At 46.6% G+C, this 12555-nt stretch overlaps 1 protein-coding gene across 1 annotated transcript in view; it reads left to right on the top strand.

The window, feature by feature from the left end:
• Window positions 1-12555, top strand: part of mcf2l2 (MCF.2 cell line derived transforming sequence-like 2) — a 334271-nt gene that overhangs the window by 307890 nt on the left and 13826 nt on the right. Inside the window, exons 29-30 of the mRNA XM_078207045.1 lie at window positions 714-794; window positions 12243-12358. Coding sequence (XP_078063171.1) covers window positions 714-794; window positions 12243-12358 — 197 coding nt within the window. The remainder of the gene's footprint in view (window positions 1-713; window positions 795-12242; window positions 12359-12555) is intronic.

Genomic DNA, 12555 nt, shown 5'->3' with positions numbered 1-12555 from the left:
AGCACCTTTACTGTGTCAATGAATTGCATTTTATGAGCTCCTTTGAGCTAATTCCCTTACATCAGGCAAAATACATCCAGAACCAGTTTATAAATTCCACTCATTTTAATTGTATGACAATGATCGAGTGATTTGTAGATCAACCAGAAATACAAACAAGCTTTAAGTTTAAAGGTCACCGCAGCCACTGATCCTTTATGACATCTGGTGACAGTTTTAAACATATTTCACTTATCAAATATTATAAAGTGTAATTATTAATTTCTGAATCACAGTGGTCTCCTGAATTGCAGGAGTATATTAAGCAATAAGCCATGATTGATTAGCAACATGGGCTATAGTCAGTACAGGAGCCTTGAGAAATAAACTGCCATTTCTCTTTTACACAGTAAAATTGGAAACCAGTTTTTGAAACTTAGGTAGTTTTTTTCTTCCAACGTTGAAATTATTAACTACAAAATATTGGACCAGGTGAAGTGTAAAATATTTAAATAAATTAACAAAAATCCACTTTGTTTTAAATGTTTTATTTATCAAGGTGACATTAATTAGCATATATAATATGAAGGATTTGTACCACAGAGCCCCTATTTTGTAAGGATGAGCTTCTTTGTGCCAAAGTTGAAGTTTATTCATTATTCTCATTTTCTCTGCAGCAATCCTTGATAAATGTTAGCTTTATGCTACTAAAAATATTCAACTTCTTTTTGCAGATTCACTTCCGGATCCCTTCATGATTGCAAGCAAGCGTCACAGCACCACCAGTTATGTAAAAAGATCGATTTCCCAGACAGGTAAAGCAGATTGAGGAGCATATCTCTGGATTAGTCATTTATTTTTCTTAATTACTGAAAATGTTGATTTGAGAGGAAAGCATATTCTAAACACACACAGGACCAATAATCCAATGATCATGTTGGTGCATCTGGTGACAGTTCCTTGTAAAATCAGGCACAGAAGTGCAAGATCTACAATGTGCGTAACAGGCTCATTCTTCTAAACTTCAATGTGTACAGGCCACAACCTACTCAAACTTTCCTCATTAGAAAATCCCTCCCACCTGGGATTAACCTAGTCAACCTTCTCTAGTCTGCCTCCAATGCCAGTATATCTTAGAAAAGGAGACCAAAACTGTTTACAGATCATAGGTGTGGTCTAACTAGTGCCTTATATAGTTTTAACAAGATTTCCCTGTTTTTATAGGGAAATTGTAGAGGTGTTGCACCTTCTATGATTACATGGGAAGGTGCCGTAGGCAGGGGGTGAGATGTTGGATGTGATGGAGAAGTGGACCACGGTGTTCCGTAGAGAACGGTCCCTGCGGAATGCTGACAAAGGGGTGAAGGGAAGATGTGGGGTGTGAAGAGATGTAGTCAAGGTAGCTGTGGCAGTCAATTCCTCCCATCTTGACTCCCTTTTCTCTCCTCTTGTCCAGTCCCTTCCCACTTACGTCCACAATTCCTCCGATGCCCTTTGCCATAACAATGACTTCCAGTTTCCCGGCCCAAACCACCTCCTCTTCACCATGGATGTCCAATCCCTCTACACCTCCATTCCCCATCAGGATGGCCTGAGAGCTCTCCGCTTCTTCCTCGAACAGAGGCCTGAACAATCGCCATCCACCACCACTCTCCTCCGTCTGGCTGAACTTGTTCTCTCACTCAACAATTTCTTCTTTAACTTGTCTCACTTCCTCCAAATAAAAGGTGTGGCTATAGGCACCTGCATGGGTCATAAGAACATAAGAACAAAAGAAATAGGAGCAGGAGTAGGCCATCTAGCCCCTCGAGCCTGCCCCGCCATTCAATAAGATCATGGCTGATCTGAAAGTGGTTTAGTTCCACTTACCCGCATGGGTCCCAGTTATGCCTGTCTCTTTATGAGTATGTGGAATATTCCCTGTTCCAGTCCTTCTCCAGCCCCCTCCCACAACTCCTTTATCGGTACATCGAAATCTATTTTGGTGCTACTTCATGCTGTCGTCTGGACCTGGAAAAAATATTCAAAGACTCCGCTTCCACTGTCGTTTCGGGAATAGAGTTCCAAAGACTCATGACCCTCTGAGTGAAAATATTTCACCTCATTTCTGTTTTAAATGGGTGACCTCTTATTTTAAAAAAGTGACTCCAAGTTCTAGATTCTCCCACAAGATGAGACATCCTCTCCACATCCACCGTGTCAATACCCCTCAGGATCTTATGTGATCCTATCACGGTCTTTATATTCTGAAGTGAGGGTACAGTTAGATGGTGTCATTCGCTTCCTGCATTACCTTAGCTCTCTCTTCTTCAACCTCTTCCTGCATCAAGTAACATGGAATCCCCAAAGGAAATCCCATGGATATTTCTATTGAATGTATAAGGGGGTTAAAATGACAAACCCACAGAGGTAAGTATTCAATCAATGGGTAGGAGAAAAAGAAATAATAAATAAAAGGAATGGTTTGTAACAGTAAGTTTTGTGATATTGGTGCCGGTGTCTATTTAAATATTGTTACAACAAAAGCAAAATGCTGGAAACCTGAAATAGAAACAAAAGATACTGGAGACATTCAGGAAAGCAGTAAGTGTAAAGAGAAAAGCAGAGTTTATGTAAATATTGCTGTCTGCTACCTAACCTATTGTACCTCTTATACTCTGACATTCATCACTGTGAAACTTGCCTTTCTGACCAATATATCCATTCTGAGTATAAAATATTCACTCAGCAAATCTATATTGATAACAAGTTTGACCTCTTGGAGCAGTCACGAATTTCCTATTGTGCCTGGTGCTAATCTGTTTGATAGGGTGACATAGTGGCACAGTGGTTAGCTCTGCTGTCTCACAGCGCCAGGGACCTGGGTTCAATTCCCAGCTTGGGTTACTGTCTACGTGGAGTCTGCATGTTCTCCCCGTGTCTGTGTGGGTTTCCTCCGGGTGCTCCGGTTTCCTCCCAAATCCGAAAGACGTGCTGGTTAGGTGCATTGGCCATGCTAAATTCTCTCTCCGTGTACCCGAGTGTGGCGACTAGGGGATTTTCACAGTAACTTCATTGCAATGTTAATGAAAACCTACTTGTGACACTAATAAATAAACTAAACTTTAAACCTTTAGCAAATAGTGGATGTGTACGATATAGAAATGCAGAAAAGAGCTTTTGGCGTTGACAACAAATAGAGAAAGGGGAAAAACAACTTAAATTTATATAGCGCCTATTATGACCTCAGGAGATCCCAAACCACTTTCCAGCTAATTAAGCATCTTTGAAGTACAGTCACTGCTGTAATGGAAGAAACGTGGCAGCCAAATTCTGCACAGCAAGCTCCCACACCAATGAGATAAATGACCAATTAAATAGTCTTAGTTTTCAGGCATAACCTTAGCGTACCAAATTAAAATCAAAGAGTTTTTTTCAGTTACTCCCTGATACCTATTTGGCAATGCATAAGAACATTTTATTTGCCCCAACATAAAGTTTTTTGGAAAGCCATCCCACATATAGATGAACAATATTTTGGCAACAGTAGCAAGGATGGTAAGTTTTATAATACAGTCCATATGCAATCCAATTACAGTTTATTGTATCTCACTCGGGGGTGGAAATTGAAAATAAGAATTCACTCTGCTTTAAGTACAAAGACGACCAGTTTCGAAGCACTCTATGCTGCCAGCTATAGAAAACCCTTTTGGAAGCATGCCTGCGCCATCTACTGGTAAATGACTGGCACATGATAAACAACAAAAAATCCTGGGTTTGAACCTGACTCTGCAGCTTCTAAAATCAGCCGAGTTTAAATAATGACATTCTGCTAATTTAATGAGCCAGGCGTATTTTACCTGAGCTACACTCATCCTGTTAGACAATTGGCTGTGTGAGTCACCTTCCCCTAAGTCAGGTAATGCAGGCATGATGCTCACAATTCTGAATAATTCCATTGCTACCACCCTTGTTGTCATGTCTCCACTGGCCGTCCCTGAGGGCTGACCTTTGCTTTGCTGCCCCACTTCTTCCCTTTTTATGTTTATCGCCATCAGATAATTGAAACAGACAAGCCTGGGTGTGAGCAACACGTTTACTGGATTAAGTACTTGATGCAATCACAGAATATGATATCCTAGTAACCCAGAAAGTGCAATTAACAACGCAATGGCCTGCAGCCTTGGTTGCTCATGCAGGGTACTGCCCTGGGATGAGCTGGAGGGAATCTGGAGGGAATCTGTTCCCTTGGGTGTGTGTGTGTGTGCAGCTGAGATTGTCCTCATTGTAGATCTGGAGGTCCCTCCAGAGGCCACTGCATCAGCGTTAATGCACAGGGCTAATGCACAGGGTCTTACTGCATGGATAGTCTCTCATTTAGGAGGGCCAAGGAGACAGGTGATGATGGTGATGGCACCCCATGATGGGTGCCCCCCCCTCCCATTATCATCTATGACAGCCACAGCCCTCTGATAGCACTCTGGATCATTAAAGGGAACTGCCAGCTAGGAAGTAGTTGGCATCCATTCCATGCATCTTTGTGTCTTCAGTGCCACTGACCACTTAATGCTGCAGAAAGTGCCATACATGTTTTGAATTTCAGTACACTTTTCCTGTATCTGCTCAGAGTGATTTGATTTGACTTGATTTATTATTGTCACATCTATTAGTATACAGTGAAAAGCATTGTTTCTTGCGCAGTATACAGACAAAGCATACCGTTCATAGAGAAGGAAAGGAGAGAGTGCAGAATGTAGTGTTACAGTTATAGCTAGGGTGTAGAGAAAGATCAACTTAATGCAAGATAAGTCCATTCAAAGGTCTGATGGCAGCAGAGAAGAAGCTGTTCTTGAGTCAGTTGGTAAGTGACCTCAGACTTTTGTCTCTTTTTCCTGATGGGAGAAGGTGGAAGAGAGAATGTCCGGGATGCGTGGGGTCCTTAATTATGCTGGCTGCTTTTCCGAGGCAGTGGGAAGTGTAGACAGAGTTAATGATGCCACTTCCGACTCTCCACAATGTTGGTCACTCCCTCTATGGAGAAGCTCATGGACTCAAAAGCCTGAGGTATGGTGGAACACACGTGACGAACAGCCACCTCCATTCTCAGCCATTTCTGCACTGCCTCAGGGAACCCCAACACATCTCATGCTGCTGCTCCAAGTATAACCATCTTGTGTGTTACTTCCTACATTATGGATCAATTCCCAATTGTCTGTGACTGTCCTCGGGCCTTCAAGTGCTGCCTCTGCCTCCCTCACCTTCTCCTGCTCATCAGTGAAGTGCGATTCACTCAGTGCCATCCATTCTAAACTGGATTGGGGACCCATTGAGAGTGAGATGATGGAGGATGATGAGAACAGTGTGATGGTGCAGGCTTCGTCCTCACAGAAACCCCGATAATATCCCTCCTCAGCAGTAGGATCCCCGTCCCCCCTCCCACTCTCCTCTGACCCCGTCATAGACATAAGATAAGGATAGATATAAGAATGTGGTCATGGGAACTTGCTTCCAATAGCAAATGCAGTTTTTAAAAATTCATTTATGGGATGTGGGCCAACATTTACCCTTGAATTTCAGAAGGCAGTTAAGAGTCAACCACATTGCTGTGGGTCTGGACTCACATGTAGGCCAGACCAGGTAAGGGCGGCAGATTTCCTTCCCTATAGGGCATTAGTAAACCAGATGGATTTTTATGATAATCAGCAATGGTTTCATGATTAATGTTAGATTGTTAATTCCAGATTTTTAAAAAATTCAAATTCTACCATTCACCAACTGTTCAATAACATGGGCAGTGTATTATTGGGGTCAGTTGGCATGTTAACAAGCTCAACTGATCCTTGATTATTTATTTTAATATGGTGGATGGGCTGCTGGTTTCAGAAGTGAGCTCAGAGGTAGGGGGAAGGTGGTGGGGTGCCTACTTTATGTACCCTCTTCACCAAAAATACACCCACAGGGGAACATAAAATACAGCTCCTGATCAGACCATTCAAACGCGAGCAGCACTAAACCCACATCTTCCTCACAATGCGACAGCGACTTGTAGCATGAGTCACCTCTAGCCACCCCTGCCTCGCCTGCTGGCTGACATACTCCCGGCACTGTCAGGGAACAGAGCACTTCACCCCACTCCCATCTCCTTCAGAAGAACCTTGAGGGAGGCATCTGAGAAACCTAGGGTCGCCCTGATCCGGGCGCGTGACCTGATGCTGTCCTGCTGCTCTCCTCTGGCTGAAATAGTCACCGCAATAACAACAAGCTGCTGTTTGCCTGTTACAGCTGGCCAGCTGTGTGAAACTCACGTCTCCTCCCCTCGCCCGGTGCCCTTCACTGGATGGCGATCTTGACAACGAGTCAATTATGGCCTTTGTTTCCAAAATCGCATCAAAGCCAGCAAACACGTGATCTGAAATAGAAACAGAAAATGCTGGAAACACTCAGCTAGTCTGGCAGCAGCTGTGGAGAGAGAAACAGAGTTAATGGCTGTGATTCTCCCATCGCGACCCACAACTTTTCTGGCGGGTCGGGGTGGGAGACGCGCATCGCCGGCCTTGAACTGGGAACATGCACCGGGAGCGCATGCGCATCTCCCAGAACCGGCGGACAGTCACCGGCCAGATCACGCTGGAAATCGGCAGGAACACAGGTAAGTAATTTAAATCTTTTTAAAATGTATTTTAAATATGTTTATCAGTTCATTATCGGGAACTTTCAGGTCCCGATTGAATCTCCCGCCCCACCAGGAGTACTTCATTCCGGTGGGATTCAGACCAGCTCCCCATGTTCGGGGAACTAGCGGGAGACCCCGCTGGAATGAAGGGGGGGCAATCGGGGCCCCCCAGGGGGTCGAACGGCGGGGTGGTGGTGCCCCCTGGGCATTGGCGCTCTGGCACTGCCCAAGGGGCAAGGCGCCCATGTCCGGGGGAACCTTGGCACTGCCGATCGGGCATTGGGCAGTCAAGAGGGTGGGGCCTATTGTGGGCGGGGCCTAGGGGTGATGAGTTGGGGTGGGGGTCCCACTGCCACTCTGCAGACAGGATCAGTCTGGGATGGAGGGAGGGCAGCCATTATGGCGGGCTGGGGGGGTGGTCTACCAGGGGGGCTGCCTCCGGGGGGTCTGACCCTGGGGTGGAGAGGAGGGGGGCAGTCTGCCAGGGTGAGGAGGGTGGGGAGATCGCCACTGCTGGGGAGGTGGGCCGTGCGTCGGGGCGCTCCGGAATGGCGGGGGGGGGGGAGGTCAGGTCTGGCCCGGGAATTGCTGTGGGGGCCGCAATCAGGCCATGGGGGGTGCTGGAGGGGCAGCACTGCGGGAGTCCAGGGCTGGCCAGCAAACAGGGAGACTGACAGATCGGAGCCACTGCGCATGCGCAGAGTTCCAGAACTGTCAGACTCCCCTGGGTTTTTAATAAGATTTGTGACTGGGACCTCTGCAGTGCACAGAGTGCGGAGATTCAGGTGAGAAGCTGAACTGACAGAACTGTCGGGATTTAGAACAGTTTTCCCGCCAATCCAGCACTTTTGGGAGAATCGCCCCAATGCTGTATGACATCACAGGGGGGATTTTATGGCCTCGCTTGAGCGAGACCGAAAATTCCTGCCGAAGTCAACAGACATTTCTGTTGTGCGCCCCTTGCCCGCTCCGATTCTGCGGTAGGCGTGACGGTCGAATCCTGGCGCATGTGTTTTTCTAGCATTTTCTGTTTTTACTTCCGATTTCCAGCATCCGCATTATTACTTTTACTTGAGTGCGGGATCGGGACATTCTTACATTTTGATGATAAAAGTTTAAATACGCCTTTCCATGACATGAAATTGTTCTTCAGCACGTGGTTTGTTTTTGCAAAGTGAAGAACTACCAAAGTTTTGTACAAAGCCTGAACTGGGGACCAGCCCTCTAACTTCCTTATCCATAGCTTTCTCTACGGGCCCTCAACTCTTAATTTCTGGGCTATCCTTCTTAAAGTGTGATCAGAATACAGGGATTCAATGAGCATATCTATTCTTCAACTCTCCCTTACTGGCCGGAATCTTTCGATATTTTTTCAGTGTTGGTTTCAATGGGAAAGCCAGTGTGCAGCTCTCCAGCTACAGAGCCACATTCTCTCTCCAGATTCTCTGTACACAGGGGGTTGAGGGGGAGGGCGGGGGGGGGGGTTGTATCCTGCCGTCAAGATGGGGCCTGATAGAGCCAACAACACCAGGTCCACAGAGATCATGTTGGCATCTTTAAAGGATGCCCCAATCTGCATTAAAAAGAAACTCTCCCCACTCCCCAAGGACAAGGGAGTGGGGGAGAGCAACAGAGCAGTTCCCACAACACAAACGACAGCATAAACCCCCTCCCACAAGTAACAGAGAGCAATCCCGCCCCCACCACCTCAAGCAATGGAGCAAACCTCAGAAAAACAATGGGACAAACCCCACCCACAAGCAACAGGGCAAGCCCCCCCAACCCCCAATGCAGGCAATGGGACAACACTCCCCCCCGCGCCCCCCCCCCCCGCCCCATACATAAGCGGAAACCCCTCCCTCAGTGGGTCTCCACAGAGGGCCTGTCCATGACACATCCCCTGACACAGGTTGGCACTGCCAGGGGGTAGTGCCAGGGGGCATGGGCATGTCCCTCTCCCCCTGGGGGATAAATTTACCTTTATGCCCCCAGCAGGTTCCCCTTGACAACTTCCTGTTTTGCTGAAGCTGTTGTAAGTCCCGCCCCCTTGTGTGCAAATATTTCACACAACAGGTTAGGACATTGAAATTAATCGGAACACAGGTAGTGATGCTTGAATGCCCTTATCTTGGGTGTGAGTTCTCATCCGCTTCATCCTGGACCACAATATCTTCACCTTCAACAACCAGTTCTTCATCCAGACACATGGAACAGCCATGGGGACCAAATTCGCACCTCAATATGCCAACATCTTCATGCACAGGTTCGAACAAGACTTCTTCACCGCACGGGACCTTCAACCGATGCTATACACTAGATACATCGATGACATTTTCTTCCTTTGGACTCATGGTGAACAATCACTGAAACAACTCTATGATGACATCAACAAGTTCCATCCCACCATCAGTCTCACCATAGACTACTCTCCGGAATCGGTTGCATTCTTGGACACACGCATCTCCATTAAGGACGGTCACCTCAGCACCTCACTGTACCGCAAGCCCACGGATAACCTCACGATGCTCCACTTCTCCAGCTTCCACCCTAAACACGTTAAAGAAGCCATCCCCTACGGACAAGCCCTCCGTATACACAGGATCTGCTCGGATGAGGAGGATAGCAACAGACACCTCCAGACGCTGAAAGATGCCCTCATAAGAACAGGATATGGCGCTCGACTCATTGATCAACAGTTCCAACGCGCCACAGCGAAAAACCGCACCGACCTCCTCAGAAGACAAACACGGGACACAGTGGACAGAGTACCCTTCGTTGTCCAGTACTTCCCCGGAGCGGAGAAGCTACGGCATCTCCTCCGGAGCCTTCAACATGTCATTGATGAAGACGAACATCTCGCCAAGGCTATCCTCACACCCCCACTTCTTGCCTTCAAACAACCGCACAACCTCAAACAGACCATTGTCCGCAGCAAACTACCCAGCCTTCAGGAGAACAGTGACCATGACACCACACAACCCTGCCACAGCAACCTCTGCAAGACGTGCCGGATCATCGACACAGATGCCATCATCGCACGTGAGAACACCATCCACCAGGTACACGGTACATACTCTTGCAATTCGGCCAACGTTGTCTACCTGATACGCTGCAAGAAAGGATGTCCCGAGGCATGGTACATTGGGGAAACTATGCAGACGCTGCGACAACGGATGAATGAACACCGCTCAACAATCACCAGGCAAGACTGTTCTCTTCCTGTTGGGGAGCACTTCAGCGGTCACGGGCATTCGGCCTCTGATATTCGGGTAAGCGTTCTCCACGTCTTCGCGACACACGACAGCGCAGAGTCGCTGAGCAGAAACTGATAGCCAAGTTCCGCACACACGAGGACGGCCTCAACCGGGATATTGGGTTCATGTCACACTATTTGTAACTCCCACAGTTGCGTGGACCTGCAGAGTTTCACTGGCTGTCTTGTCTGGAGACAATACACATCTTTTTAGCCTGTCTTGATGCTCTCTCCACTCACATTGTTTTGTTTCTTAAAGACTTGATTAGTTGTAAGTATTCGCATTCCAACCATTATTCATGTAAATTGAGTCTGTGTCTTTATAAGCTCTGTTTGTGAACAGAATTCCCACTCACTTGAAGAAGGGGCTTAGAGCTCCGAAAGCTTGTGTGGCTTTTGCTACCAAATAAACCTGTTGGACTTTAACCTGGTGTTGTTAAACTTCTTACTGTGTTTACCCCAGTCCAACGCCGGCATCTCCACATCGTGAGTTCGTGAGCATGGATAATGCTAATAGGGTCATGTTAAAGAATTTGCCAGTGGCAGCATATGATTCAAAGGAAGGCACTTTAACAAGTGAAGGAGTACTCTGGTATTGGATTTGTGTATATGAATTTTCATAAATGTTGCATTTAAGGCTGGTGGATAAAATTAAGGTTCACAAATGTGATGCATGGATGGGAAGTTGTTTAAAGGACAGAAACTAGAGGGCAAAGATATTGGGGGGGATTCTCCCAGCCCCCTGCCCCGCTCTAGCAGTAAGAAGTCTCACAACACCAGGTTAAAGTCCAACAGGTTTATTTGGTAGCAAAAGCCACAAGCTTTCGGAGTGCTGCCCCTTCGTCAGGTGAGTGGGAGTTCTGTTCACAAACAGGGCATATAAAGACACAAACTCAATTTACAAAATAATGGTTGGAATGCGAGTCTTTACAGGTAATCAAGTCTTAAAGGCATGCCGCCATCTCCACATCATGAGTGCTCTAGCAGCGCAACGGATCGGGAAACATCAGTGGAGGCTGTTTAGCGGACTCCCCACTGGGCGCCATGGCCTCTGCACGTCTCCGAATCCAAGTGTTTTGGAGTCATCAGTTCCACACTGAAAATCGGCATTTCCACCCTATTAGCGAACCTGTGACTGAAGTCTGGGAGGAGGCTGCCGGAGTGGGGGTCAGGACTGCAGGGGAGGGGGGATTAGGATTACCAGGGGGACGGGGTCGGGAGATCAGGATTGTGGGGGAGACATCAGGGCTGGCCCAGAGAGAGGTCCGGGAGACCAGCAATTGGGAGGTTGGGGGGGGAGGGGGGGGGGGGGGGTGTTGGAGGGGCAGTGATGCAGGGTCGCGGGGCTGGCCAACGATCGAGAGGTTGGCTACTGCACTTGCGCCAGTCTCCGCTGTGACAGATCGGCGCATGCGCACTGGCCCGCTCAGCGCTATGCTGCCGGCCTCTCCAGCAGGGATAGCCCCTGCCCACTGATTTTCAGTGTGAATTGTGCTGAGGCACTCTGCAGTGCTCGGAGCGTGGGAGATTTATTCTAAAAATCATGGTTTAAAAAACCAGCGAGAGTTACTCCAGTTTTCACGTGAACTCGGCGCTTAGAATGTTTTTGGGAGAATCGCCCCTGATGTTTTTCAGATTGTAAAAATGTTGAAAACGGTTCCCCAGAGGCCACCAGCTGCGCAAACTGTTACAGTTCTCAAAATGATCTGAATTCAAGTCTAGGGGAGTAATAAGGGGCTGTGAATTATCTCAAACTCATATTCCCCATTTGTTACTTACTACAATGACATGACTTAAGTATTACAAGTTACATTCATCACTTTTAACCTCTACCTTGATGCCTTTTTCATCGGTAACGTTTTTACTCTCTTCTGTTGCGGTTATTCCCCTGATATGGCTCCAAACATGTTCCTTCAAATTCACGTGATTCGAGCATTTTGGTTGTCCAACTGTTTTAGTCATCCAACGTCAGGTCTGTTGAACAACAATAACTTGCATTTATATAGCAGCTTGAACAGAGATAAATGTCCCAAGGTGCTTCACAGGAGCATAATCAGACAAAGTTTGACTTGAAAGCATCATAGGGACAGGATACCAGATGTTTGGCCAAAGAGACAAAAGGAACACCCAAAAGGAGGAGAGATGTTTAGGATGGGGATTCCAGTCCTTAGACCTATAAAGCTGACGACATAACTACTAATAGTAAGGCAAAGGAATCTGAGGAAGCACAATGTACCAGAAATAGAAGAGGATTACTGAACTCTCGGAGGAATGTTTTTCTACATTGAAGTTTCTACATAAATGAAAGTTGTTGTTGGCAGATATTAATTAACCAGACGTATTTATTTGTAATTTCAGGCTGGTCATGTAAACCAATCCCATCATTGGACACATCAGAAGATTTTGAAACTATTCCTTCAAGTATGGATGAACTTTCTAATTCTGATATGGATGATGAAACATCTAATAAATCTGTAAGCATATTTTTGTCACAAAGGAAAACAAACGATTGATGAACCCAACCTCACTTTCAAAAGAGATGTTACAAGAAATGTCATATCATTGCAACCTCAGTTAAGATGTTCTTGAATGACACTCGTTGTTATTAAAGTTATTGAGTTATTTGGCAAGGGTGCTGTATAAGGACAGTGGTCAGGCTGAGATCTGACTG

Source organism: Mustelus asterias, chromosome 3 (genome assembly GCF_964213995.1).
Source record: "Mustelus asterias chromosome 3, sMusAst1.hap1.1, whole genome shotgun sequence".
Lineage (NCBI taxonomy): Eukaryota > Metazoa > Chordata > Chondrichthyes > Carcharhiniformes > Triakidae > Mustelus > Mustelus asterias.
The sequence above is the reverse complement of the archived record's forward strand: the minus strand, read 5'-3'. Positions and strand labels throughout refer to the sequence as shown.